The 26,578-nt window shown below is 33.8% G+C and overlaps 2 protein-coding genes and 1 long non-coding RNA gene across 20 annotated transcripts in view; 2 read left to right on the top strand and 1 right to left on the bottom strand.

Moving 5' to 3' along the window:
- The window catches only part of LOC135171241 (uncharacterized), a 51,440-nt gene extending 45,634 nt beyond the window's left edge, over positions 1–5,806 (top strand). For 7 of the 8 annotated variants that reach the window (XM_064137637.1, XM_064137640.1, XM_064137638.1 and 4 more), the window contains exon 10: positions 53–5,806. In XM_064137637.1, the coding sequence (XP_063993707.1) occupies positions 53–191 (139 nt within the window). In that variant the 3' untranslated portion in view covers positions 192–5,806. Of the gene's footprint in view, positions 1–8 lie in introns of all 8 variants that reach the window. The other variant, XM_064137645.1, reaches the window with a different exon arrangement.
- On the bottom strand, positions 5,712–26,578 carry LOC135171238 (rho-associated protein kinase 1). 11 transcript variants are annotated; one of them, XR_010300511.1, is made up of 11 exons: positions 26,429–26,575; positions 26,157–26,345; positions 25,584–26,006; positions 23,364–23,920; positions 20,393–21,797; positions 17,884–17,907; positions 17,240–17,655; positions 14,181–15,224; positions 11,533–11,749; positions 10,377–10,676; positions 5,712–7,342 (listed from the first exon to the last, which is right to left on the bottom strand). XR_010300511.1 is itself a non-coding variant. In XM_064137630.1 (11 exons), exons 3-11 carry the CDS (start codon positions 25,762–25,764, stop codon positions 7,255–7,257), a joined length of 4,155 nt encoding a protein of 1,384 aa, XP_063993700.1. In that variant the 5' UTR covers positions 25,765–26,006; positions 26,077–26,345; positions 26,429–26,575; the 3' UTR covers positions 5,712–7,254. The 11 variants fall into 11 exon arrangements, 9 of the variants coding, with proteins under 9 accessions (XP_063993700.1, XP_063993699.1, XP_063993697.1 ...); XR_010300512.1 differs by having other exon boundaries at positions 5,712–7,296; XM_064137630.1 differs by having other exon boundaries at positions 10,454–10,676; positions 26,077–26,345.
- On the top strand, positions 11,678–15,171 carry LOC135171244 (uncharacterized). Its single transcript, XR_010300513.1, has 2 exons — positions 11,678–12,290; positions 12,874–15,171. It is a non-coding gene; the product is annotated as an uncharacterized LOC135171244 (long non-coding RNA).

Genomic DNA, 26,578 nt, shown 5'->3' with positions numbered 1-26,578 from the left:
TCTCTTAGCAATAAGTAGACGATGGTGTATGAGGTGAGCTCTGTTTATACAGGGGAGCCAAGCAGGAGACATTCAAAAATCGAAATGTCAAGGAGCCACTGAAAAATCAGGGAAATCAGTTGAGACAAATTGTGCCATTAATGAGAACGAGATTCAGTCATCGGGCTCTTGTGGGCTTCGTCAGGAAGTAAATCATCAGATGCGGCACAACAACGAGTTTAGACACGTGAACATCTTACCACGTGCATCACAGGGAGAGAAATAGTCAGTAAAAATGTCAGAAGAGAAACGTTGAAATTGGGTTACGTAATTCGTAAAGAGAGTTGACTAAAGTAGAGGTTTAGTTGTGGGGGTTTGAGTGACCCCAGCGGTATCGTAGTACCTCACCCCAGGGGAGAGAGGGCGCCACGCGGAATGGTGGGGGGTCTGCCCGTCACCTGACTCAACAATGGGGAACTTGCATGATTTTTTTTTATTTTTTTTTTACATAGTTAATGGTCCTAATAATAGATTTTTCATGAAAAAACATTTAAAAAATCGTTTAACAATTAATTATCGATTGTTCAAAAAGTGAAATTTTCAAATGCTCCAAAAGTTGTCATGACGTCATCAGGCGGGTCCTATACTTCCGCATGTGGCGCCATCTACCGGATCATAGATTCCTACCGTCGGTATATCAAATTTACCTAACCTTAACTGATTAAACCTATTTAAACTGATTTAACCTTAACTGATTAAAACACTCACAAATACTCCAAAATGTCAAATGATAGGGAAAAAGTTAAAAAACAACCATACAATTATTGTTTTGTACCATCGTGTGCGAACTCAACTGTGTCAACACCGAATAATGTGTTTATAACAGTTCCTGCGTGCAAAAATATTCGAAAATTGTGGTGTGAAGCCGCAGGTTATTCTCGCCCATTACTGGGCAGAAGTGACATTTAACAATATAACCTCTACTGTTTGTTGACACCGGCTGACGTTTAGAAAAATATCAGTGCTGTCATCTAGCGGCTGCAATAAGAACCCGGAGTCACCGCCTGATGACGTCACGAGCGTTAAAACATGGTTCAAAATTATGCAATTTTCGATTGATTGTTAAAAAAAAACTGCAATGAGTTAGAATGCATTTTTCATTGGAGAGTATTCCATAGGCGTTAAACTATTTATTAATACATTTATTTCTCAAATCTGGGCCGCATGCAAGTTCCCCATTCCTCAGTATCAGTCCCGCTACTGAGTCACCGAATTTTTTTTCCATTGAAATTAGGTAACACTAGGATGAACAGAAAGAGGATATGAGGGGCCTTCTGAAACAGAAAAGTTATTTGTATTTTGAAATGAACTCAAATGTGACAATTCTTTTTGATATTTGTTTTATTGTCAGGTTCTTCCTTTTGTAAATTAATTACAACAGAAAAATCCTGATTATTAGTGGCTAAATTCCATGTATTAAATGAAATATTGTCAAATCAAGGTCACAAGTGTATGGAGACAATTTCGAAAGAATTGAGCAAAAGAAATTATGTACAACATATGTAGCCAATTGGGAACGAAATTCCCTTTTTGCAGGTTTGTAACAACATAACGATTGAAAATTGAGCTCCGAAATTTTGATTTTTAATGATGGTACACTCGAAATACCGAATTAATATCAATCGAGATGTGATTCTTTCACTGAAGTCTCTCCGGGTGTTGTTTAGTCACTCGATTAATAAAAACTGCGGGAGAGGAAAGGTAATTGATGAGGGAAACTAATAGAAATAATCAAATTCCACTGACACTGGGGTACTCAAAGTTCTAAAATGCTATTTTTTATTGACCACGGCTTTTGCGTACACTTGAGAGATACAAAACTTAAGATGTCACTCCAACTTCACTTCCAAAAACGAACCAACTCGATCCTTCCTTTTTTCTCGTGAGAGTGTCCGAAGAAAGAGGAGGGAATTTGCTGTACAACAATTATTCGTCGTTTTTCTGATTGGTGGGCCAAGAACCTTCGAACTCATTGGTGTGATCTATTGATGGTGGGAGTAGAGAGGGTGGGATTTGAAGAAAGGGAGAAATTTGACATTTTCGAAGTCATAAATTCCTGGCCAGATCCTTCTGGAAGTGTGTTCAGCGTATGGGTGCTAGTAAAGTTGGGGGGTTTCCCACCATAAATGACGGGTTCGGAGGTTGTTGGTCCTCGCACGCGGTTTTAGGGTTGACAAAAAATAGTGAATTGCTGAAGAGCTGATGAGTTTTGGGGAACAAGATTTTTCCCAGATGACCAGCAGCTTTGTCCAAACTACTAGGTCGTGATTTTCTCTGGAATTGCCGGATTAGACGGATGGAAAAGAGGATTAAAATTGCAGTTATTCGCGGTCTCTTTCTTCTTTCGCTCTCCAAAACGTATGGTAATTTAGAATATTTTCCTTTTCTGGAGAACAATAAATTATAATTAAACACAATTGGATCATAAATAAAAATAGATTTGTTGGAGACGAAACACCCGTTGTACAGTCGTCGATTATGTGTAAACATCAAATTCTGTTAAAATAATATCGACTGCTTAAAACCTTCGCCTGAGGGCGATTCGAGACATTTCGCAAGAGCTCTGACTCCTCAGAAATAACTTAATGACCCGCAGAGAAACGTCGAAGATGACAAAAATTATAAACTCGTTAATGTGTTACCAAAAAATAGAATTTTTCAAAAATTACATTTTTCCGAATGAAGAAAATCGCAGAAGTAAAAATGGCAATTTATGTGACAGAATATTATTCCATTAATGCGATCGATCATCTTTTTGTGGTCGTTAAAGACTCGATAAAGGGGTAAAGATCGATAAAGTCTCGACAACGACTCACAAGTTCTGAAGAACATGAAATTGCAATTAACTAGATGCGCAGCACTGATCGAAAACGTGTTATCACTGCGCATTTTCAAGGATCTCCTCACAAAATCCTGAGGAAATCCTTGAGTTCATCCTTAATGCTCCCTCGAATGTCGGTCCGCCGACATTCGACGAGAAATTTTGTAGAACGTATTCAACTTCCGGGAAGTTTCAAATATGGCGTCGCAGTCATTTTGAAACTTTTCCTTAAATTTGACTGGTCTCGGAAAAATTAAGTGTCGACTTCGCAATTTTTCTGCGATAGACCAAAGAAATTACGGTAGTTTCAGAATTATTCGCTTTTGTTGTCTACAAAAACCGTAAAATAGCACTCGCTCATGGATTACACGACCAGTTCCGCAATTTTTACTGACGATTTCTCTCCGCCCACGCGAATTAAAATGACGAATAAGAAGATATTGAATTTCCGAAACTAATAAAAATCGATTTTTACAGCTTTCTCGACAATTTTATCGGCGACTATTAGACTAGAGGAAACGAGTGACGTATTTCTATTGTATCCTACGATTTATGACGACAAATCGTTCGTCGTGATCGACAAACGTAACGTTTTATTCTCCCTCTCCCTCATGGCTGTGCACAAAGAGGATTGACTAAAGTAGAGGTTCAGTTCTGGGGGTTTGAGTGACCCCAGCGGTATCGTAGTACTTCACCCCAGAAGAGGCAGGGCGCCACACGCTATGTTGGGGTGTCTGACCGTCAGTGGACTCGACAATTTCTGAGGAGCAGTCCCGCTGTCAGGGGGACGGGTTAAAAATGGAGGTCTAGTCCTCTGCGGCGTCGAAATGTTTTTTTTTTTTCATTGAAATTAGGTAACACTAGGGTGAGATAAAGAAGGATAAATCCTCAAAAAAAATATCCCCCAGATGAATCTTAATTTTTCATTTTTTAATTTATTTCAGACGTATTTTGATTTCAAATAAAAATTTCCGAAAAAAAGGATTGATTTTTATTAAATTATTTACTATATTCGGTTTTTTTATATCGATGAATAAGTTTTGTTTTATTTGGGGAAGGGGAGAGGGGCTTAGCCCCCCCCCCTATTTTAATTTCAAATGAAAACTTACGAAAAAGAGGATTTACATTTATTAAATCATTCACCACATTCAGTGTTTTTATATAAATGAATCAATTTTCCTTTATTTGGGGGGAGGGGCTTGGCCCCCCGATCCCCCCCTATTTTGATTTCAAATGAAAACTTACGAAATAAAGGATTTTTTTTTATTAAATTATTCACGACATTCAGTTAAAAAAAAAAAATTATAATTTTTATTTTATTTGGAGGGGGGGCTTAGCCCCCTTTCCCTATTTTCATTTGAAATGAAAACTTCCGAAGAAGTCCGCATTTATTTTTATCAAATTATTCACCACATTCAGTGTTTTTATATAAATGAATAATTTTTCTTTTATTTGGGGGGAGGGGCTTCGCCCCCCGACCCGCCCCTATTTTGATTTCAAATGTAAACTTCCGAAGAAAAAGGATTTATTTTTATTAAATTACTCACCACATTCCGTTTTTTTATGTAAATGAATAAATTTTCTTTTTATTGGGGGGAGGGGCTTCGCCCCCCGACCGCCATCTTGGTTTTAAATTAAAAGTTCCGAAGAAAAGAATTTATTTTTATTAAATTTCTCACCATATTCAGAGTTTTTTTTGTATAAATAAATAAATTTTCTTTTTATTGAGGGGGGGGCTGCGCCCCCCGACCTCCCCAACCCCATCTTAATTTCAAATGAAAAAATTCCGAAGAAAATGGATTTATTATCATTGAATTATTAACCACATTCAGTTTTTTTATATAAATGAATAAATTTTTCTTTTTATTGAGGGGGGGCCTCGCCCCCCCTTCTCCATCCTCATCTTGATTTCAAATGACAACTTCCGAAGGAAATGGCTTTATTTTTATTAAATTATTCACCACATTCCCAGTTAAGAAAAAGAAAATTAATAATTTTTATTTTATTTCGGGAGGGGGGGCTTAGCCCCCTCCCGCCCATTTCCATTTCAAATGAAAACTTCAGAAGAAAAAAAATTTACTTTAATCAAATCACTCACCACATTCAGGTTTTAAAAATATAAATTCACAATTTTTGTTTTATTTGAGGGGGGCGGGGCCCCCCTGACCCCCACCCCACACCCCGCCCCTAAACCCCTCTGCGTTAGTACATAAAAAAAGGGGGGAGGGTGGTTTGCTAAGCCCGAAGAGAGAAGGACAACGAGGATGATATCCGCGCCGGGGGCGGGGGGTATTGTTTACCAGAGCTATCGTTTCCCCCACCTTTTCTGCTCATCCTAGTGTTACCTAATTTCAATAAAAAAAAAATTTCGATGACTCAGTAGCGGGAGTGTTCCTGAAGAATTGTTGAGTCGGCTGACGGACAGACCCCCCACCTCCTGGGGTGAGGTACTACGATACCGCTGGGGTCACTCCAACCCCCAGAACTGACCCTCAACTTCAGTCAATCGTCTTGTGTCGTGCATGCGTCTTTCAAATTATTCACCTCTCAAATTAAACGAAAAAAATCATCAATGATAATCATTGATTTTTTTTAGAATTATCGAGATGTAGATCTCCGATTGTGTATATAATCTTACGAGTTATAAAAAACCAATTCAACACTTATAACATTTTGTGTGACTTTCATCCCCAATTACCGAGTTGCCAGCCAACTCCTAGTCGCATTAACGACGTAGATAAACAATTTATTTTCCTTCATCATAAACGATATTGAATAGTCGTAATTAACGACGAAGCGACAATTTCCACTAGATCCATAAACTAATAATCATAAAAATGAAAAATAAGAATTTGCATATTATCTACAAAATAGTTTTAATCGTAATAATAATTGATATTATACAGATTGTAAATAACTAAACAATAAAATATGGTGTAACAAGTTTTTTTTGCATTATTATTTCATTCGCATTATCATGATTTCACTTTCTCGTTAAATTTATCAATAATTTACCTTAGAAAATTGTTGGTCATCGTGACTCAGCAGCACCCCGCGTCTGTCATCACATCTTATAATTAACAAAAACCTTTGATTCACCGCATTTTTCCACGATTATTCTCATTAATATTATCGATTAACCGATTTAATTGAGAAAACACCTCGTAACAATTATTTATCATTCAATATAATAACTATTTTCACTTTTATCTCATTATTTATCCTACGTACTTTGCTCATTATCTCACTGCATTAGAGTACAGAAAATTCTTTTTTAATTTTCATACAAAGGGTAGTTCACCCCCAATAAATTGAGGAAGAAAACGAAAAAAGGCACAGGGCAGCAGTCGGTTAACATTCTCTTGCTCAAACAGCAATTACAGGCTTTAGTAATAAACCCTCAATAGTTACTATAAAATTACATCGATAAATCAGATTCAAAAAATTAACTTCTAGCACCACATCCTTCAATGGGCCCTACAATCATCGTCTCTACGATCACTAGAAAATGACAATTATTGAGAATGAGTTATCTTTTTTTTTTAGGTAGTAATTCGTATCAATTAATCGATTAATGCGCGTCTCATTGAAAATTGGATTATCATCGAATATTGATTGTTCATTCTTCACTTAATTCAATGAGTAACATTACAACAAGATCGTGACATCGTCGTGATGTATCAAATGTCATCTCAATTCATTTTGTTTTGTACAATAAAAAAAAAAACTATGAATCGAGATCCTGTTCCATTAGATTGAATTTGGCTATAATTATTCAATAAAAAGGGGGGGAAAACATAAATGATCATAATCGTAATTACGATTCATTTAAAATAGATCACACCACGACGTTAATTCTACGTCTCCACATTTTTTTACATATAAAAATAATAATACTATACGATTTGAAATTTCAAGGATTCTATTAATCAAAAAATATACTCATTATTATTATTCATAAACACATCGGGTCCTGACGAGTCCTCACAACTTGTCCATCACCTTTTCAAGTTAATAATAATAATAAAAAAAAAAACAGCTGAATCATTAGTAGAAAACGACGAAGTTGTCACGTAACTTAGAAATGAAAAAAGTAAATAATAATCAAGTTATTTGTTATTTGTTTTTTTTTTCTCCTCGAGATTGGCAATAACTCGAGATTTAATGGCAAATGTTAAATGAATTCGATGTACACAAATTATCCAACTTTCCTGGAGTCCAAAATAATTTATCATCCCCCGAAGCTCCAGCACAACTCGTATTACCGTTTAGTCTGTGTACCTTTGGCGATTGAGATTCCATTAGTATTTCCTCTCTCATAATTCGATTAATTAGCACTGAACGAAGACGATCTTCATTAAGATCTTCATACTGATCACAAGTGGGTTTTAAGGTCATTTTCCCATACTCGCATTTGCTGGTAATGTTGCTGATCTCTGTTGAACAGAGAGGTAAGGTTTTAACGTTGATCTTGTTGATTCCCTGAAATTGAATGATGAATTTGATATTTTTTTATTTTGAGGTAAGTAACCGGATGCATAAACCCAGGAGCCGAGTTAGGAGCTGATGGGGGTGGTGCAGAGGTGAGTGGGGGGGGAGGTGGTGAGGTGAGTGGGGGAGGGGGGGGGTGAGATTAATTGGTGGTTGGTAGGGGTTAATGGGTGATGAGGAATTAATTAATTAATTAATCAATTAATAGGTGGAAAGATTAATGGAGAGTGGACACACACACACATATGTAGAGTATGTAGAGTATATAAATAAGTTTGTTGAATGAGAAAGGAGGTGTTGGAGGGGGTGTAAACAAATAGAATGTAATAATATTATTGTTATTAGTAATAATAAGAATTGTATGTGATTATATTGTAATTATTATTAATAATTATAAGAATTATATATGATTATATTGGATGTAATTATGCTGTAATTATTATTAGTAATAATAATAATATTGAATAATATTGAATTTAATAATGTTATTATTAGTTGTAGTTAATGGATAATTGGGGGTGATGGTTTCATGTTTGTGTTTGAGGTAGGAAATATATGTTTTGTATTTGCAATTTGTTGAAATTGTGAATGAAATAGTAATCGGAGGATACGAGATTTAGAGGGTAATTTACGGGATTTTTTAGTGTGTAAATTGTGATTTTGAAAATGTAAATTGGGTGTCAATATAAAACGTAAATTTTGTATAAAAAAAAAGTAAATTATGAGGTTGAAAGGGGAAAGGAATTTTTAAAATATCATTTATGATTTTTTATATGTAAATTACGACTTATTATCTTGGAAATTATAATTTGAAAAAAGGTAAATTACGCTTACGATGTTGAAAATGTAAATTATGATTTCGAAGAACGTGAATTACAATTTTGAAACTCCTAAATTTTAGAACTCGTAATTTACGTTTTTAAAATAGAATTTTTACGTTTATTTGAGACGTAATTTTCGTCTAAAATCGTATTTTCATTTTCAAAATCGCGTAAATTACGTTTTAAATCTCGTATTTTGCGATTAGTTTTTTTCGTGTCAGTGAAGCAAACAAATAAAACCTATTCTACAGGACTTCTAGACTCAAAAATTAATGAAAAGTGAATCTAAAATTATTTTTAAATTTATCATAAGACAATATGCACTTCTGTCAAAGACAAAAGACAAAATCAGTAAACATTGAACATGAACACAGAATTAGAGCTGAGAAAAGCATTTTCCACATGAAAAAATGTTATGAAATTTTCGAAAATTTTTTATGTTTTTGCTTTCAGGCGAAATCGTTGCAATTATTTAAGTTTAAATCAATATTTATGTTAAGATATCTAAACACAGGGGAGGGGAGGGTCTAGTAACAGGTATCACGTCTCCATATTAATTCTCTAATATTAGAGTTCATTTGATGAAAACTGTTTCATGTTTGATTAGTCGAGTTAAGAAACGATATTTGTCAAGAAAAAACATTAGTTTTGATTTTTTAAGTCATTGAAATCGTGAAACGATCAAATAAATTAAATTCTATAGGACCTCGAGGCACAAAAATTAACGAAAAATGAATTTAAAAATCTTTTTAGATTTATCATACGACAATATGCACTTCTGTCAAAGACAAAAGACAAAATCAGTAAACATTGAACATGAACACAGAATTAGAGCTGAGAAAAGCATTTCCCACACGAAAAAATGTTATGGAATTTTCAAAATTAATTGAAATCGTGAAATCGCTTTTCATATTTCCAAATGAATTGTTCACTAATTGTAATTGTAATTGTTTCGACGTTCGAAAAGTGCAAGTTAGGGGGGGGGGGGGGTTAGTGGCCATATAAAACTAACATAAACAAAATCATTTTCATATTCGATATTTTTACGATAAATTTCCATTTGAATTTTTATATGTTGAATAATAATTTTTTTTTTATGATTGTGATGGTTAATTAATTATAATAAATGAAAATAAGCCGATCAATCAGTAAAATAAAATCAAATTTGTTAAATTTTTGGGAAAAATGTGAACGATTTTGTTTTGAATTGAATGCAAATTATTAAAATGTTGATGATTTTGAAGAAATTTGATTATATAAAACAAACATTATTAATTTGTATAAAAAAATGTAATTTTCAAGTCACCTGTTAATGAGATTTGCCGAATTTTTAGTCGATTGTCGATTGTTGTTTACTGATTTAAGAAAAATAGTTAACGACACATTTTCGATATTTTCTCGTAGAAGATCTGCGCAGCTAATTACTATCATTTGAAGAATCTATTTAATCTATTTCTATTCTATTTCTAGTTCCATAAAATTGCTGCAGAAGTCCCTTAAAGAATAACTAATGGATAATTTTTTCATCTTTGATTTGTTGAATTCGAGGCAATTGTCATTGAGAAAAAAATTAATTTTGAGAAATGTCATTGCGAAAAAAATTAATTTTGATAAATGTCATTGCGAAAAAAATTAATTTTCACAAATTTCATTGAGAAAAAAGTAAATTTTGACAAATGTCATTGACAAAAAAACTAATTTTGACAAATGTCATTAAGAAAAAAATTAAGTTTGAGAAATGTCATTGCGAAAGAAATTAATTTTGACAAATGTCCTTGCGAAAAAAAATTATTTTGACAAATGTCATTGACAAAATATTAATTTTGACAAAAATGTTATTGCGAAAAAAATTAATTGTGACAAATGTCATTGAAAACAAATTAATTTTGATAAATGTCATTAAGAAAAAAATTAATTTTCACCAATGTCATTGCGAGAAAAATTAATTTTGACAAATGTTATTGAAAAAAAATAATTTTGCCTCCCAAATCTGAAAATCCTAAACCAAACATATACCACATAAATTTCTGATTTACAAATAAAACCGAGAAAACACAAAATAAAAATTTTCTTCTTCGTGTTAATGTGTTTAAGGATCAATATCGTTCTCTGCAAAGGACGAACCCACTGAACCCTACCAAAAATCACCCATCCCATGCACCCAGATCCATTAATCTCGAAACAAGACAAAAACAAAGGCTAACCTCGCTACACCCAATCATGCGTTGTCACAAAACAAGAGCTACTTAGGTGTTCCTCGTGTTGGTCGATTTTACGCTACCTTGGCGACACGCGTTGTCCTGTACCATCAACGTGGGAATTGGCCTTGTATCCGCATTTTTGTATACGCCGAGACAACCGGGCGACCCAATATTTCTGATCGTCAGGATTTCCAGCGAGTAACAGCAGTTCACGAGCACTGTTGGGGTCGTAGTGGAGTTTGCAGGGTGCTATCGCATCTTCCTTCTTGTCGAGGTGCTCTTTGTGGACTTTTATGTGACATCCTACAAGATAACAAATGATTAAAGTTATTTTTATTATTATTATTATTGATATTATTTGTTTTTAAGTAGGAAATAATTGGAGTGATGTTGACCCTTGAATTTTTAAGGAAAAAATGGAACAGTGGGACATGGTAATTTTTTATTTGTTGGATAATAAATTTTTTATGATTGTGATGGTTAATTGGATGGAATAAGTGAAAATAAATCGATTGATCAGGAAAATAAAATCAAATTTGGTAATTTTTTTGGAAAAATGTGAACGATTTTGTTTTGAGTTGAAGTAAAATTATGGAAATGTTAATTATTTTGAAGGGATTTCATTAAATAAAAAGGTTTTGATGTTAAAAAATTATATAAATATGCAGAATACATGAAAAATGATAGTAAATAAACAAAATAATTTTCACATTCGATACTTTACGATTATTTTCAGTTCAATTTCAATTTTAGTTAATCAGAATAAACGAAAAACTCGATTACTCAATAAAATAACATTAAATTTGTTAAACTTTTGAGAAGAATGTGAACGATTTACTTTCAAATCCAATAGAAATCATCAAAATGTTAATTATTTTGCAGAAATTTCATCAACAAAAAGGTCTCATAATGTAAAAAACTCTTCACAAAATACATAAAAAATGATGACAAAAAAAAGAAAAATTTTCCCATTGGCTACTTTAGAATTAATTTTCATTTCTCCTCATGAAATTTATCAAAATAAATTGCTCATTAATTGATGAATTTTCATTTATAAAAAAAATTATTTTCATATTCGATATTTTACTATCAATTTTCATTCCTCTGCCCTAACTTTATCAGAATAAATTCACAATAACAAAAAGGAATAATTAATTACTTCGACATTCAAGAGCAGGTGGTGGGCGGAACATGTGCCATAATTGCTTCGAACAAACTTCGCAAGTTGTTGGCATGTGATAGGAAATAGAAATGAACTCGTGTCCCTTGACCGACTGTGTCCCTGGTTTGTCAGTCAATTGAGGTAGTTCAGCCCCTGGCAGTGGATTGCTCTCGTCCCCAGGACGTCTGGCTTCACCCTCGCCCGCATACAGCAACTGTTACACAAAATAAATCAGTTGACATTAACTGAGTGAATAAAAATAAATTACAAAAGTTGTTATTTTTCCAAGAGAAAACTTCAATTGTCTGGGAAATTTTGTTTAAATAAAAAGAATGAAAAGGAACAAACGTTAAATAACTACTGAAAGTAAACATTTATCCTCAGGAAATGGATATTTTGAACAAATATTTGTTTATAAGTTTAATGTGCCATTAGGAGCAGATTAAACTTCTGCATTTTTATCAGATCAACATTTGTTAACTAAAATATAATTTATATTGATATTATAAATTGTTATATGACATAATTAATCAATTTTTATCATGAAATTGGTAGCAAGACCTGATGATCATAATTATTAATATAAACTAATCATGATTAATGTTAAAATGGACGAAGTGAGGACTTTCTAACCTCAAAATTTATCATTTAGAATATTCTAGGAGTTAAAATGAACCTCATCTTCATTTCTTTTGATCACCAGGGCTCAACTTGAATTTAAAAAAGACTTTAGATGTCGAGGAACTCATCTAGAGGTTCAGTAAAAAAATAATGGGCCTATATAATTAATTAAAAAACTGTTACACAAAATAAATCAGTCGGCATTAACTGAGTGAATAAAAATAAATTGCAAAAGTTGTTATTTTTTCAGGAGAAAACTTCAATTGTCTGGGAAATTTTGTTTAAATAAAAAGAATGAAAAGTAACAAATGTTAAGTAACTACTGAAGGTAAACATTTATCCTCAGGAAATGGATATTTTGAATAAATATTTGTTTTATAAGTTTAATGTGCCATTAGGAGCAGATTAAACTTCTGCATTTTTAGCAGATCAACGTTTGTTAACTAGAATATAATTTATATTGATATTATAAATTGTTATATGACATAATTAATCAATTTTTATCATGAAATTGGTGGCAAGACCTGATGATCATAATTATTAATATAAACTAATCATGATTAATGTTAAAATGGATGAAGTGAGGACTTTCTAACCTCAAAATTTATCATTCACAACATTCTAGGAGTTAAAATGAACCAAATTTTCATTTTTTTGATCACCAGGGCACGACTTGAAGTTAAAAAAGACTTTAGATGTCGAGGAAGTCATCTAGAGGTTCAGTAAAAAAAATAATGGGCCCATATAATTAATTAAAAAACTGTTACACAAAATAAATCAGTCGACATTAACTGAGTGAATAAAAATAAATTGCAAAAGTTGTTATTTTTCCAAGAGAAAACTTCAATTGTCTGGGAAATTTTGTTTAAATAAAAAGAATGAAAAGGAACAAATGTTAAATAATTACTGAAAGTAAACATTTATCCTCAGGAAATCGATATTTTGAACAAATATTTGTTTATAAGTTTAATGTGCCATTGGGAGCAGATTAAACTTCTGCATTTTTAGCAGATCAACATTTGTTAACTAAAATATAATTTATATTGATATTATAAATTGTTATATGACATAATTAATCAATTTTTATCATGAAATTGGTAGCAAGACCTGATGATCATAATTATTAATATAAACTAATCATGATTAATGTTAAAATGGACGAAGTGAGGACTTTCTAACCTCAAAATTTATCATTTAGAATATTCTAGGAGTTAAAATGAACCTCATCTTCATTTCTTTTGATCACCAGGGCTCAACTTGAATTTAAAAAAGACTTTAGATGTCGAGGAACTCATCTAGAGGTTCAGTAAAAAAAATAATGGGCCCATATAATTAATTAAAAAACTGTTACACAAAATAAATCAGTCGACATTAACTGAGTGAATAAAAATAAATTGCAAAAGTTGTTATTTTTCCAAGAGAAAACTTCAATTGTCTGGGAAATTTTGTTTAAATAAAAAGAATGAAAAGGAACAAATGTTAAATAATTACTGAAAGTAAACATTTATCCTCAGGAAATGGATATTTTGAACAAATATTTGTTTATAAGTTTAATGTGCCATTGGGAGCAGATTAAACTTCTGCATTTTTAGCAGATCAACATTTGTTAACTAAAATATAATTTATATTGATATTATAAATTGTTATATGACATAATTAATCAATTTTTATCATGAAATTGGTGGCAAGACCTGATGATCATAATTATTAATATAAACTAATCATGATTAATGTTAAAATGGATGAAGTGAGGACTTTCTAACCTCAAAATTTATCATTCAGAATATTCTACGAATTAAAATAAACCACATCTTCATTTCTTTTCATCACCAGGGCATGACTTGAATCTAAAAAAGACTTTAAATGTCGACGAACTCATCTAGAGATTCAGTAAAGGAAATAATGAGCCCATATAATTAATTAAGAAATGCCCATCCGAGAACGAAAATAACTTCTGTCATTGAAAGACACATTTACTGTCCAATAAACCCAAAATTAAATAAAAAACATAAACAAACAATTACCTGAAATATCCTAGGAATATCTTTGGCGTCTGCTCTAATAACATCCCCCTGAGTGACTGACCTCACATGAAAAACTTTACTCAAATCCAGTATCAACACAGGATCAGCGTTCATCTTCTCATGCTCACTGTTGTAGAATATGATCTTCTTGGATGACACAACGACATATTGTTTCTTCCACCCGTGTCTCTTGATGTTCTGCTTATTAGGGACATTTAACCAGCCTTCAAGTCTCATGGCACCATGATCAGGCAGTAGTGAGTCATCTCCATCGTTCTCAATGGATGATACACTGGCAGTCTCCGAGTTCATCGACGATATCTTCATTTGCAACGTCTCAATCTCCGAATCCTTGGAGTCCAACTCCATTTGCAGTCTCAATTTCGAGGAGTTCTCCTCCACCAGCTGCGCCTGAAGATCCTGCAAATCCTTCTGCCATTTAGCTGCCAACTGTCCATATTTTTCACGCTCCTGTGTCAGCTCCTGCTGCAATTTCCTACAATCCTTCTCCTTCTTCCTGAGATCAGCTGACGACGCTTTGTTCTTGGCCTTCCCCGTCGCCGAGAAGTCCTTCCTGCTGACAACCTGCGTTAATTTACTGATTGCCTCCTGCTTCAAAAGCTGTTCTGTCTTCAATCGAGCGTTGAGCTTGTCAATCTCCTCCTGAGACTTTGTCAACAACTCCTCGAAGTCCTTCAGCTTCTTGTTGACATCGTCCTTGTCCTTGAGATATTGATCAACCGACTTCTTCAGCTCTGATTCACTTTCCTTGACTTTAGTCAACAGTTGCTCTTTGGCTGTCAACTCGTGGTGATGCTTTACGAGGCCATCTTTGTACTCCAATTCTTTCATTGTTCGTTCTTTTTCGAGATCAGCAACTGTCTCCTCAGCTATCGACCTGGCTAATGCCTCACTGTCACCTCGAGCTAGGGACAACTGCAACTGGTGGACTAGGGAACTTCTTTCCTCCTCGAGTTCTTGCTGAAGACGAGTCTTTTCATCTAGCTCCTCGCGGAGTTCTTGAGTCTGTGTTTTGTATAGTGTCTGTATGAATAACATTATTGGAACAAATTTTTAGTAGAATTTGGTAAAAAAAAAGAAAAATAAAGTAAAGTGTTTTGGTAATACCTCTAGATGGTATGAATATTATTGATTGTTGTAATTAATGGTAAGTTTTTTGGATAAAAATTATATTATTGAGATTTTTGGGAGAATTTTGTGAAAAAGAAGAAAAATAAAGTAATTAGGGGATAAACTGTTGTAGTATCAACTCTAAATGTTATGAATATTATCGATTGTTATAATTAATGATGAGTTTTCAGGATAAACATCAGATTATTGAGATTTTCAGTAGAATTTGGTAGAAAAAAGAAGAAAAATAAAATAATGGGGATAAACTGTTGTAGTATCAACTCTAAATGATATGAATGTTATCAATTGTTGTAATTAATGGTGAGTTTTTGGAATAAAGATCAGATTATTGAGATTTTTGGTAAAATTTGGAAAAAAAAAGAAGAAAAATAAAATAATGAGGTGATAAACCGTTGTAGTATCGCCTCTAAATGTTATGAATATTATTGATTGTTGTAATTAATGATGAGTTTTGGAAATGAAGATCACATTATTGAGATTTTTGGTAGAATTTGGTAAACAAAAAAAGAAGAAAAAGAAGGTGATGAGGGGATAACCTGTTTTGGTATCCCCTCTAAATGTTATGAATATTATTGATAATTATAATTAATAATGACTTTTTAAGATAAAGATCACGTAAAGAATTCGTGGCAGTTGTAGTTTTCTAGTCTTCTGCGTTAATGAATCATATAGTTCAGTATTGTTTTCATCAGATTAATGATAAATTGCGGGGGAAATGGTTAGTAATGTTCGCAAAAGTTACTGATTGGTGAATGTTGATTAGTAAGAATCAGTAGTTCTTTAAATAACAGGTCGACTTTGTGATTTGATAACATGTTTAGTGACTTTTTTAATATCGAACTGCATGAAAATTCAAAGTTCAAAGGAATTCCAATTTTTGAGCTCTCAAATGAAGAATTTCTCGATTAGTTTAGATTTTTAACGGAACTCTAATTAAATCAATTAAACAATTACGAATTTTCAATCGAATTGTGCTTTTATAACGATCAAAATCTATAAAACGGAAGTGAAAATATGATTTGTTGAAAATTTTACCGAAGGGAAACGTTCACTAATGTTTATAAAAATTCACTAATTGATGAATATTAATTACTAATAATCAACGTTTTTTTTAAATAACAGATTGATTTTATGATTTTATAGCATATGTTTAACGAATTTTTTGGCCATTCAACTGCATGAAAATTCAAAATTCAAAGAAATTCCAATTTTTGAGCTCTCAAATGAACAATTTCTCAATTAATTTAGATTTTTAACGAGACTTTAATTAAATCAATTAGAAAATTACGAATTTTTAATGGACTTGTGCTTTTATAACGACCAAAATCTATAAAACGGGAGTGAAAATGATTTGATGAAAATTTTACCGAAGGGAAACGTTCACTAATGTTTCAAGAATTCACTAATTGATGAATATTAATTACTAATAATCAACGGTTTTTAAAAATAACAGATTGATTTTATGATTTTATATCATATGTTTAACGACCTTTTTAATTTCACTCCATGAAAATTAAAAATTCCAACTTTCGAGCTCTCAAATGAAAAATTTTTCAATTAATTTACCCTTTTGACGAACCCCTAATCCAACGAACGCGAAATTACAATTTTCCATCGAATGGAACTTCTATAACCCCCAACTTTGCCAAAAGTAAACAAACAATACGATCCAATAAAAATTTCAACGAATCAAAATATCAATTCCCGTCAAAAATATTCATAATCATTTTCCTCATTCAAATTATCACCCAAAATTAATCATTATCTCAAACATCTCAATATATTCGATTTTCCACAATTCAAATTCTCACAACAACAACAATTAATAACGAAACGTCATGCAAATGGAGTCAATTTCTTTCGCAACATCTGCACATTAAAATAACTTGACAATTTGATTAAGTTACCGAAAAGTAGGCCTCAGCCTCCAACTGCTCCTGCAGCTCCTTCGTCTGTAGTAAATCGACATTTCGCTGTGTTTTGAGACTATTAAGCTCCTCATCAATTTGTCTCTTGGCTTCCCGGAGTTGATTAACCTCCCCCAGAAGCTGTTGTTCACGTGCACGAAGTCTTCCAGCCTCTGAAGTCTGTTGTCCCAACTCCGCCTGAAGGATATCCCTCTTCTGCTGCTCCTGTTCGACCTGACCTTGAAGCCCCTTGACTTTCTCCACTTCCTGGCGATGTTCACCCTCGAGTTTCTGGAGTCTCTGCTGAATCTGTCGATAGTCCACCGACAGCATCGACGTCTGACGTTCCTTTTCCTGGGCCAGGAGCTCAGCCCTCTGTCGTCCGCTCTTCTCTTCGTTTAATTTGACTTGTAGAGCTGACGAAAAAAATTAAAATCATGAAAATGGATAACAACAATTGAACATTTTTAAGGGAATTCGATGTAACGAACACTTTTATTTGTATTTTGATGTACGTACGTAAAAATGATGTATTTGATTGTTCATCAGATTGAAAAATTGGAATAGAAATAATTCATTAACTTATTTATTTAATTAGGTGTGATAGGATACGTTTTGTTAAACGAATATTAACAATTTTGTACCTTTTATGGTTTTGTTCAATCCTCCTGCCGCGTGTAAATGATCATAAAGTTAATTAAATAATAAAAGTGGGGGAAGTGGGGGGGGGGGTAATGATAAACAGAAATAATTTATTATTTTGTGGAATTAGTTTCATCGAATGTGGGGGAGGGGAGACCAGAGACGTTCGTTATTGGATTTTTTTTTCATAAATTTATCGAAAAGTAAATAAAGAATTTTATCAGAAGATAAATAAAGGAGCAGTTAAATGTCGAGAGTGAGAGATCACTGATATTTGTCTTTTGTCATTCAAAACTGAGATTCAATTCTCGTGAAGAACATTTTCAGCCGGAAATTCCAGATATTTTTTTGCTCGAAATAAAAATTCTGAGAAATTTAAAGTAACTGAAGACTTTGGGAATAAATTAATTAGTTAAAATGTTTAGAAATTTTTTTTCTTGAAAATGGGGTTCACTAGAATGTTTTTTTCTAATTAGTTTTTTATAAATGAGTAATAGACAGACATATTGATATTTATTTTTAACTATTGAATTATTCTGATGACTAATATCAAAATAAAATATTTACCAAATTAAAAAAAAATAATAAAAATCCTTTTTTTTTAATATTTAAAAAACTCTAAATATAAATATAAGACGACTTCAAAAAAATTTAAGACGTCTTATATTTAATTTTACGTGCCCCTAAAAATATTAAAAAACCAGAAAATGTCGATTGTCCCACAGAATTTCCAGAGAAATTCACATTTTTTTCCTGTCAATTATGCAAATAAAAAGGAATTACAGTACAATCTCGATTATCCGAACGTCCGCATCATCCGAGACACCGGCCTGTCTCGGATAATACGGAAACCCTCGAATATACCCGATGGAGCCACCGAATACACTCGTGTCAACATGTTTTATGCACTCCTCCTTTGTTTTGATCGATAATACAACAGTTCTCCTTCGACAATCAATTGAAGGACCTCGTCATGTCCCAAAAATGAAAAAAATCCTAGTGAGTGTTGAAAAGAAATGAGAAGCAATAAGGAGATTGGATGCAGGAGAAATTATTAGAACTGTCGCGTCCGATGATGGAGTTGGAGACACGAGTGTAGGGGACTGGGGACGAAATCGATCTAACTTGGAACAATTCACGATAAAATCCGGCGACGTGGAGACAAGTCGTAGATCGATGAAGTCCGCAGAATATGATAAAATTGACAAAGAGTTATTTCTATGGTTCATTCAACTTATGGTGCATTCAGACTTTCTTGAGTCGTATTAGTGACAGGCGACATTTCATTTGGGAATCTTTTGTATATCAAAGATTACCCTGTGTCAATACACTTTAACTTTTCCATATTTTTATCATTGAATGTCACTTTGTCATTCAAAATTACAAAAAAATAATTGAAAATTAAGAATTTTTTAAAAATTTTTATTTTTTAAGAATTTTTTCTATCTGTTATACGAATTTTAGGTTATCCCAGGTACCCCTTCCCCCCATCTCCTTGGATCATCGAGATTGTAGTGTGTGAGATTTATCAACCGGTGAAAAGCGGTTGTTTCATCGCCAACAACTCTATTTTTATTTGTGGTCCAATTGTGTTTAATTATAATTTCTTGTTCTCCAGAAAAGGAAAATATTTTAAATTACCATACGTTCTGGAGAGCGAAAAAAGAAAGAGAACGCAAATAACTGCAATTTTAATCCTCTTTTTCATCCGTCTAATCCGGCAATTCCAGAGAAAATCACGACCTAGTAGTTTGGACAAAGCTGCTGGTCATCTGGGAAAAATCTTGTTCCCCAAAACTCATCAGCTCTTCAGCAATTCACTATTTTTGTCAACCCTAAAATCGCGTGCGAAGACCAACAACCTCCGAACCCGTCATTTATGGTGGGAAACTCCCCAACTTTACTAGCACCCATACGCTGAACACACTTTCAGAAGGATCTGGCCGGGAATTTATCACTTCGAAAATGTCAAATTTCTCCCTTTCTTCAAATCACACCCTCTCTACTCCCACCATCAATAGATCACACCAATGAGTTCGAAGGTTCTTGGCCCACCAATCAGAAAAACGACAAATAATTGTTGTACAGCAAATTCCCTCCTCTTTCTTCGGACACTCTCACGAGAAAAAAGGAAAGATCGAGTTGGTTCGTTTTTGGAAGTGAAGTTGGAGTGACATCTTAAGTTTTGTATCTCTCAAGTGTACGCAAAAGCCGTGGTCACTAAAAAATAGCATTTTAGAACTTTGAGTACCCCAGTGTCAGTGTAATTTAATCATTTCTATTAGTTACCCTTATCAATTACCTTTCCTCCCCCGCAGTTTTTATTAATCGACTGACAAACCAACACCCGGACTTCATAGAAAAACTCACATCTCGAGTGATATTAATTTGGTACCTCTAGTATATCACCCCCGTCTTCCTAAAACCTCCCCTAAACTACAATCAACCCAAACACCCAAATACTCCCCAAATCCCCACAAAATAAATCCCAAACTAAAAATCCATCCCTACCTTTGACAGCTTCCATATTCGCCTCCTCCTTCGACAGCATCCTGGACCTCTCCGTCTCCTGATGTGCCGCAACTTCCTGATTATACCTCGCCTGTGCCGCCTTCAGCTCCAAGGTCAAGCTAGCCGCTTCCTTCTCCAACGCCGACACCTTCTCATTCAGCAATCTATTATCCAACATGACCTTCTCATCCTTTTCCCTGGCCCCCTCGAGTTCCGCATACAACGAGGCGAGTCTGGACTTCAACTCAGCAGTTAAATTAGCCTCTTGTGTCCTTGAACTCCGCTCCTTGGACAACTGTCCCTGAAGACTAGCCACTTCCTGCTGTAACGAGTCAGTCTGTGCCTGGAGTTGTGCTCTAGCTGCTTGCAATTCATTAGCCATTTGTTTGGCAGTTTGTTTAGCAACAGTCACCTCAGTCGCTTGTTTTCTCATTCTGCTGGCCGACTCTGTCTCCCTCTCAAGTTTACTCTGCATCTCCTTGATCTGTTTTTCCAGTGTCAAAACCCTCTCCGAAGTCAGATGAGAGTTTGACGCATCTCTTTGTCTCCTACTCTGCTCCTCATCGAATTTCTTCTTCAAATCAGCCAGAAGATTTTCGGCCTTTCGTCTCGCCTCGATCTCGTGCTCCACTCGCCGCTGCACCTCCTTGTACTTATGTCTGAGAATAGTCAGTTCCTTATCAGCTTTAGCAGCCTCACCCCTCAATTCACTCTCCCTCCTGGTGATCGCCTCCATCTGACTCGATAAAACATGATGACGCGCCTCCAGAGTCTCCACCTGACGTCTCTCACGCTCCAGGAGACTCTCCAGTTGCGATATCTTGTGATCATCACTAGCTATTGTGACTCCTCCATTGTTGATGTGATTGTCCATAATTCCACTGATGCCATCCACCGCCTCTTTTCCAGTTTTATTGATCAGTAATTGATGATCACCGGAGTAAGTGAAGCCTATGAAGGGCAGGTGATTACCAGAAAAGGCTTTTGGCACTGGAAAACTCTCCTCAGGGGTGTCCTCCTTGTCAACGTCATCGAAATTACTCGTGTCATCGTCTCCTGACAGTTCAGGAACCACTGGAGGAACACAATCCCGAAGATTATCGAATGTCCACTGATCGTTTTTGAAGAACGGATGAGTTTTAATCTCCTCGACACCGTTTCTCCCCAGACGATTTGTCCGGTCGGTTAAAAATCCACAGATCAGGCTTTTTGCTGAGTGCGATATGTCCACCTCCTGGGGGAAGTGGAGGGAATTACGATGATCCATTATTTTGGAGTATGTGCCCACGAGGGAATCGGCGTAGAATGGAGTGTCACCCACCAGCATTTCGTAGAGGAAAACACCCACTGACCACCAGTCACACTCTCTACCGTAGACACCTTCACCTCCTTGAGACTGGAGCACCTGGAGAATTTAATATTCGGTGAATAGAGGTTTATGAGGAATATTGAAGGGTGGGATTAATTTTTTATGACGATTGCAGGTTGAATTTGTGTAAAAAATTATCAATTATGAATTATTATCTGGTTTTTTATGTGGGATAGACTTTTGTTTTTGGGTTTAATGAGTTAACAAATGATAACAAAAGGTCATTCTTTAGGTAAAATTCATTTAAAAGGGTAATTGTGAGTATTTGGATTTGGAAAATTGTTTAAATGTTGATGATTCTCGTCTCGTCGTAATATAAATGAAAAAGTTTAATGGAAATTGTTAAACAAATGGGATTTTGATGTATTAAAAGTACAGTAGGGGGGCCTTCAGTTTTATTATTAATTGAATTGAGATTGTTGTATGTGATAATAATGCAATTTAATTTTCAGCTTCTGATCGGAAGTTTTAACATTGATTTTAATAACAAATAAGGAACGAGAATGGGGCGAAATAACAATTTAATGGAGACATCGAAAATATTATATTTTCGGGTCTTTCCACTCGCATTTTGGGAATTTATTCTCTTTTCGTTCAAAGGATATTAACAAATTCAATATTTAGATGTCGGTCAGTCACGATTGCAGGAGCAGAAATTTAAAAAAAATATGTTGTTCATCCGCTGGTGGATTATTTCAATTTGTCAGAAGACTAGAAGAAGAATCGCATTTAGGAATATTTTTCATCTTTCGAAAAAATGTACTTTAAAGGTTTTTGAAGACACTAACAAATTATTTTTTTTTTTTAGAAAAATTGATTTCCCTTTCTAATTAATTTGCAATGTAACTAAATTTTAGTTAATGTTTTACTTTATCGATTAAGTTGAAGCAACAAAGAGAATAAGAAACAGATAAATTTAAATTAATCCAGAAGTGAAGATCGAAATATAAACAAAGAAATTAAAAATTTTTTGAAGACACTAACAAATTATTTTTTTATTTTAGAAAAAATGATTTCTCTTTTCTAATTAAACTGCACTGTAATTAAATTTTAATTAAGGTTTCACTGTGTTGATTAAGATGAAGGAACAAAAAGAATAAGAAACAGATAAAATTACATTAATCAAGAAATGAAATGAGAAATATAAACAAAAAATTTAAAATTTCATTGATGACACTAAGAAATTACTTTTTTTTTTAGAAAAACTGATTTCCCTTTTTAATTAATTCGCAATGTAATTAAATTTTATTTAATGTTTTACTTAGACGATTAAGTTGAAGCAACAAAAAGAATAAGAAATAGATAAAACTAAATTAATCCAGAAGTAAAAATAGAAATATAAACAAAAAGTTTAAAATTTTGTGAAGACAGTAACAAATTACCTTTTTTTTTAAAAAAAAAAACTGATTTCCCTTTCTAATTAATTTGCAATGTAATTAAATTCCAATCAATGTATCACTTTGTCGATTGAGTCGAAGCAACAAAAAGAATAACAACTAGAAAAATTAAATAAATCCAGAAGTATAAATAGAAATACAAACAAACTCAAGAAAAATAAAATTTCGATTAATTCACTAATTAAATTAACTATTCATTACAAACCTCTGGAGAGATGTAGTCAGGAGTTCCCACCGCAGTATCAGATCTCACTAACCCGTCAGTATCCATCCTCATGCAGGTGCCAAAGTCCGCAAGTTTCAGGTGTCCGTATTTATCCAGTAACATGTTATCAGGTTTAACGTCTCTGTGAACAAATCCCATCAAGTGAATGGCGTCCAGGGCTAGCACAACCTCGGCGCAGTAAAACTTCGCCCATTTTTCCGGAACATCGTAATTCGACATGAGATTCACCAGATCACCACCTGGCATGTAGTCCATCACCATGTAGAGGTACTTCTGATCCTGAAATGCGAAGTGGAGCTGCACAATCCACTGGGAGTTAGCGTGTGCCATAATGTCTCGTTCCTCCCAGAAAAAAGCTGAATCCGATCGTTTTATCATCTCGAATTTACTGAGAAGTTTCATTGCGTAGACCTTCTGGGTGGAGTTGTGCCTGACTAGCTGCACCTCACCGAAGGCACCTCGCCCGATCACTTTGATGAGGGTGAAGTCGTCTGTCCGCATTCGCATTTTGCAGATTTCCTGAGCCACTGAGTCATCTGCGTTGAGAGAAATGGTTTGATGATATTAGTTATAATTTATTTTTAATTTGTAATTGTAATTTTCTGGTTTTAAAATCATAAGATCGTCTGGAGAAAGAGATGATTTTGGAGAATGTGGAGGATAACTAGATAATAATTGTTGAGATAGTTGGGAATTTAATGAAGAAAGCAAGGACTTTAGGACAGGAAGATGAGGTTTGACTTCACTTGGATTTTAGTTCTGAAATTATTAGTTTTAGAGGAAAATAATGTTTTTGGGAGTAAATGACATCTTGAATATGAGATGAAGTGTAATTATTAATATTAGAATGAGTAGAATAAAAAAGATTTTAAACTTTTGCAGAAATATTGACAATTGATTGTCTTAAGGTCTTTTCAGTCCACTTTTTTCTGCATTTTCTGACCTTTTATGGCCCCGAATAATTGCCATACCACTAATATTTGAAGGAAGATAAGATTAGAAGTCCCCGTTGATATGACAGGCGAAAGAAAACAATTCCCTAGACCGCGATATTTTTTAAAATTTTTTCTCCCGAAAAATTTACTATCCGATCAGAACAATAATGAGTATCGAAGTCTTCTTATCTTGCGACAATAAAAATGAGTTTCGCAAATTTTTAAGAACAGATGGAGCAATTGTTTTATTACTCGAAAATGATTTGGGAGTTTTTTTGTTTCAGTGAATGAGCGAGGCGTCTCTTCATGGGGTGATAAATATTTAAATGAGCGTAAAAATGAAAAAAAAACAACGAAATAATTATTAAGAGCTTAAAGTAGGATTAATGATAAATTATTTGTTTGGTAAGGAACGGGGAATATTTTATGTCGTGCATTATTTCAATGTAGATGGGGATTTTCAATGAATCCAACAACTGTTAGATTTTCTAGGAAAATTATTGGTTAATAAAATATTTTGGAATGTTTGAATTAATAATGAAAATAATAATTGAAATGTCCTAAAAGAGATTTTTAATTAATTCAATAATTATCAATGATTCTAGTGTAATTGTTGGCTAATAAAATCCTTTGGAATCTTTCAATTAATAATTAAAATAATCATTTAAATGTCATATAAGGGATTTTTAATTAATTCAACAATTGTCAATCTTTATAGCAAAATTGTGAGTTAATCAAATCCTTTGGAATGTGTCAATTTACAACTACAATAATCATTTGAATGTCCCAAAAGACATTTTTAATTAAGTGAACAAGTGGCAATGATTCTAGTACAATTGTTGCTTCATAAAATCCTTTGGAATCTTTAAATTTCCAATTAAAATAATCATTTCAACATCATAAAAGGAGTTTTTAATTAATCCAACAATTTTCAATGATTCTACTGCAATTGTTGGTTAATAAAATCCTTTGGAATCTTTCAATGAACAATTAAAATAATCATTTCAACGTCATAAAAGAAGTTTTTAACTAATCCAACAATCTTCAATCTTTTCAACAAAACTGTTGGTTAACAAAATACTTTCCAATGCTCCAACTAACTCACTACAATAATTAAATAATTTAAGAAATCCACTAGTAACCAACACCTTCACCAACAGACAACAATCCTAATTAATAAGCATCTAATCAAAATGATCAATAATTTATCAAAATCTGAAGTGCCACCTCCATTAATTTAAACAAATAAAAAATCAACACTTACATCTGTTCATATAAGCCTCAATATTCTTCATCCTCTTCACACTGGGATGCTCACAATCAGCAACCAGTGCCTGAACAGTATCAAGCAGACAATCGATATTGGACACACTCCTGGGATCCTTGATCCTCTCCTCGAGTGCTCTGAGGCGTCTCCGCCTGTCTTCATCCCCGATAAAATCCATGCTCCCCTCGGAATTAAATAAACTCCAAATCACTTTGAAAAATTCTTCAAAAAATCAGTAGCAATGACACGGCGCAGTCCCAGCTGTTTTCGTGTGTCCACCTCCGTTTGTGGTACATTTAATCGAAATCAGTTGTTGAATCACAAATAAATGTGGTCCCAAATGCCCAGTCTCTCACTATTAATCATTCAATCAAGTACTGCACATTTTAAAATCACTGTGTGTCATCAAGGTCCATGATTCTGGAGAAAAAAAATCATGTTGAATAACGTGACGAGTTTATAAATAATTCAGTGGTTATAAATAATGTACTATTTTTGTAAATTATGCCAGTGATAAAGTTGTTTTTTTAGACATGTACGAGCAGATTGTTTGCATACTTGGGCACCCACCAGTACAAAACAATGACCCACAGCACTTTGTTAAAATTCATCCAACGACAGAACACCCACTAGCGAATGACGATTGACATATTTCGGAGATATTTGGCACAAAATAATAGTTTCATGACAGATCATTGAGGGGCTGACAGCGAGGCAATTTAGGTGGGTCTCATGGCAGGTGCTACCAGGGGTGCCCTTCTGACAAGAAGAAACACTGGTGTAGATTAGACTCCATTTACCCCACACGTACTTTAATTATTACTTAATTATTCATAACTCACCCGCTAACAACAATACAGCGTCCAGCACTTGGTTAATACGTTAGAAGCATAGTAATAATACATTATTACACTCGATGATATCTCGCCTTCATCACATACCAGCTGAGCCGTGCATGCGCCATTCGGGATTATTCACTACGTGAGTCAAGT

This window comes from Diachasmimorpha longicaudata, chromosome 19 (genome assembly GCF_034640455.1).
Source record: "Diachasmimorpha longicaudata isolate KC_UGA_2023 chromosome 19, iyDiaLong2, whole genome shotgun sequence".
In the NCBI taxonomy this organism is placed as follows: Eukaryota; Metazoa; Arthropoda; class Insecta; order Hymenoptera; family Braconidae; genus Diachasmimorpha; species Diachasmimorpha longicaudata.
This window is presented reverse-complemented; position numbering and strand designations above follow the sequence as displayed.

Bases quoted from the DNA above. Each gene is read 5' to 3' on its own strand.
- LOC135171238 (XM_064137631.1), bottom strand. From the start codon at position 25,764: ATGGATTTTATCGGGGATGAAGACAGGCGGAGACGCCTCAGAGCACTC. The intron at 23,921-25,583 runs GTAAGTGTTGAT...CTCTCAACGCAG, and splicing joins TGAGGCTTATATGAACAGAT to ATGACTCAGTGGCTCAGGAA. The intron at 7,343-10,453 runs GTAGCGTAAAAT...ATTCAATTTCAG, and splicing joins GGACAACGCGTGTCGCCAAG to GGAATCAACAAGATCAACGT.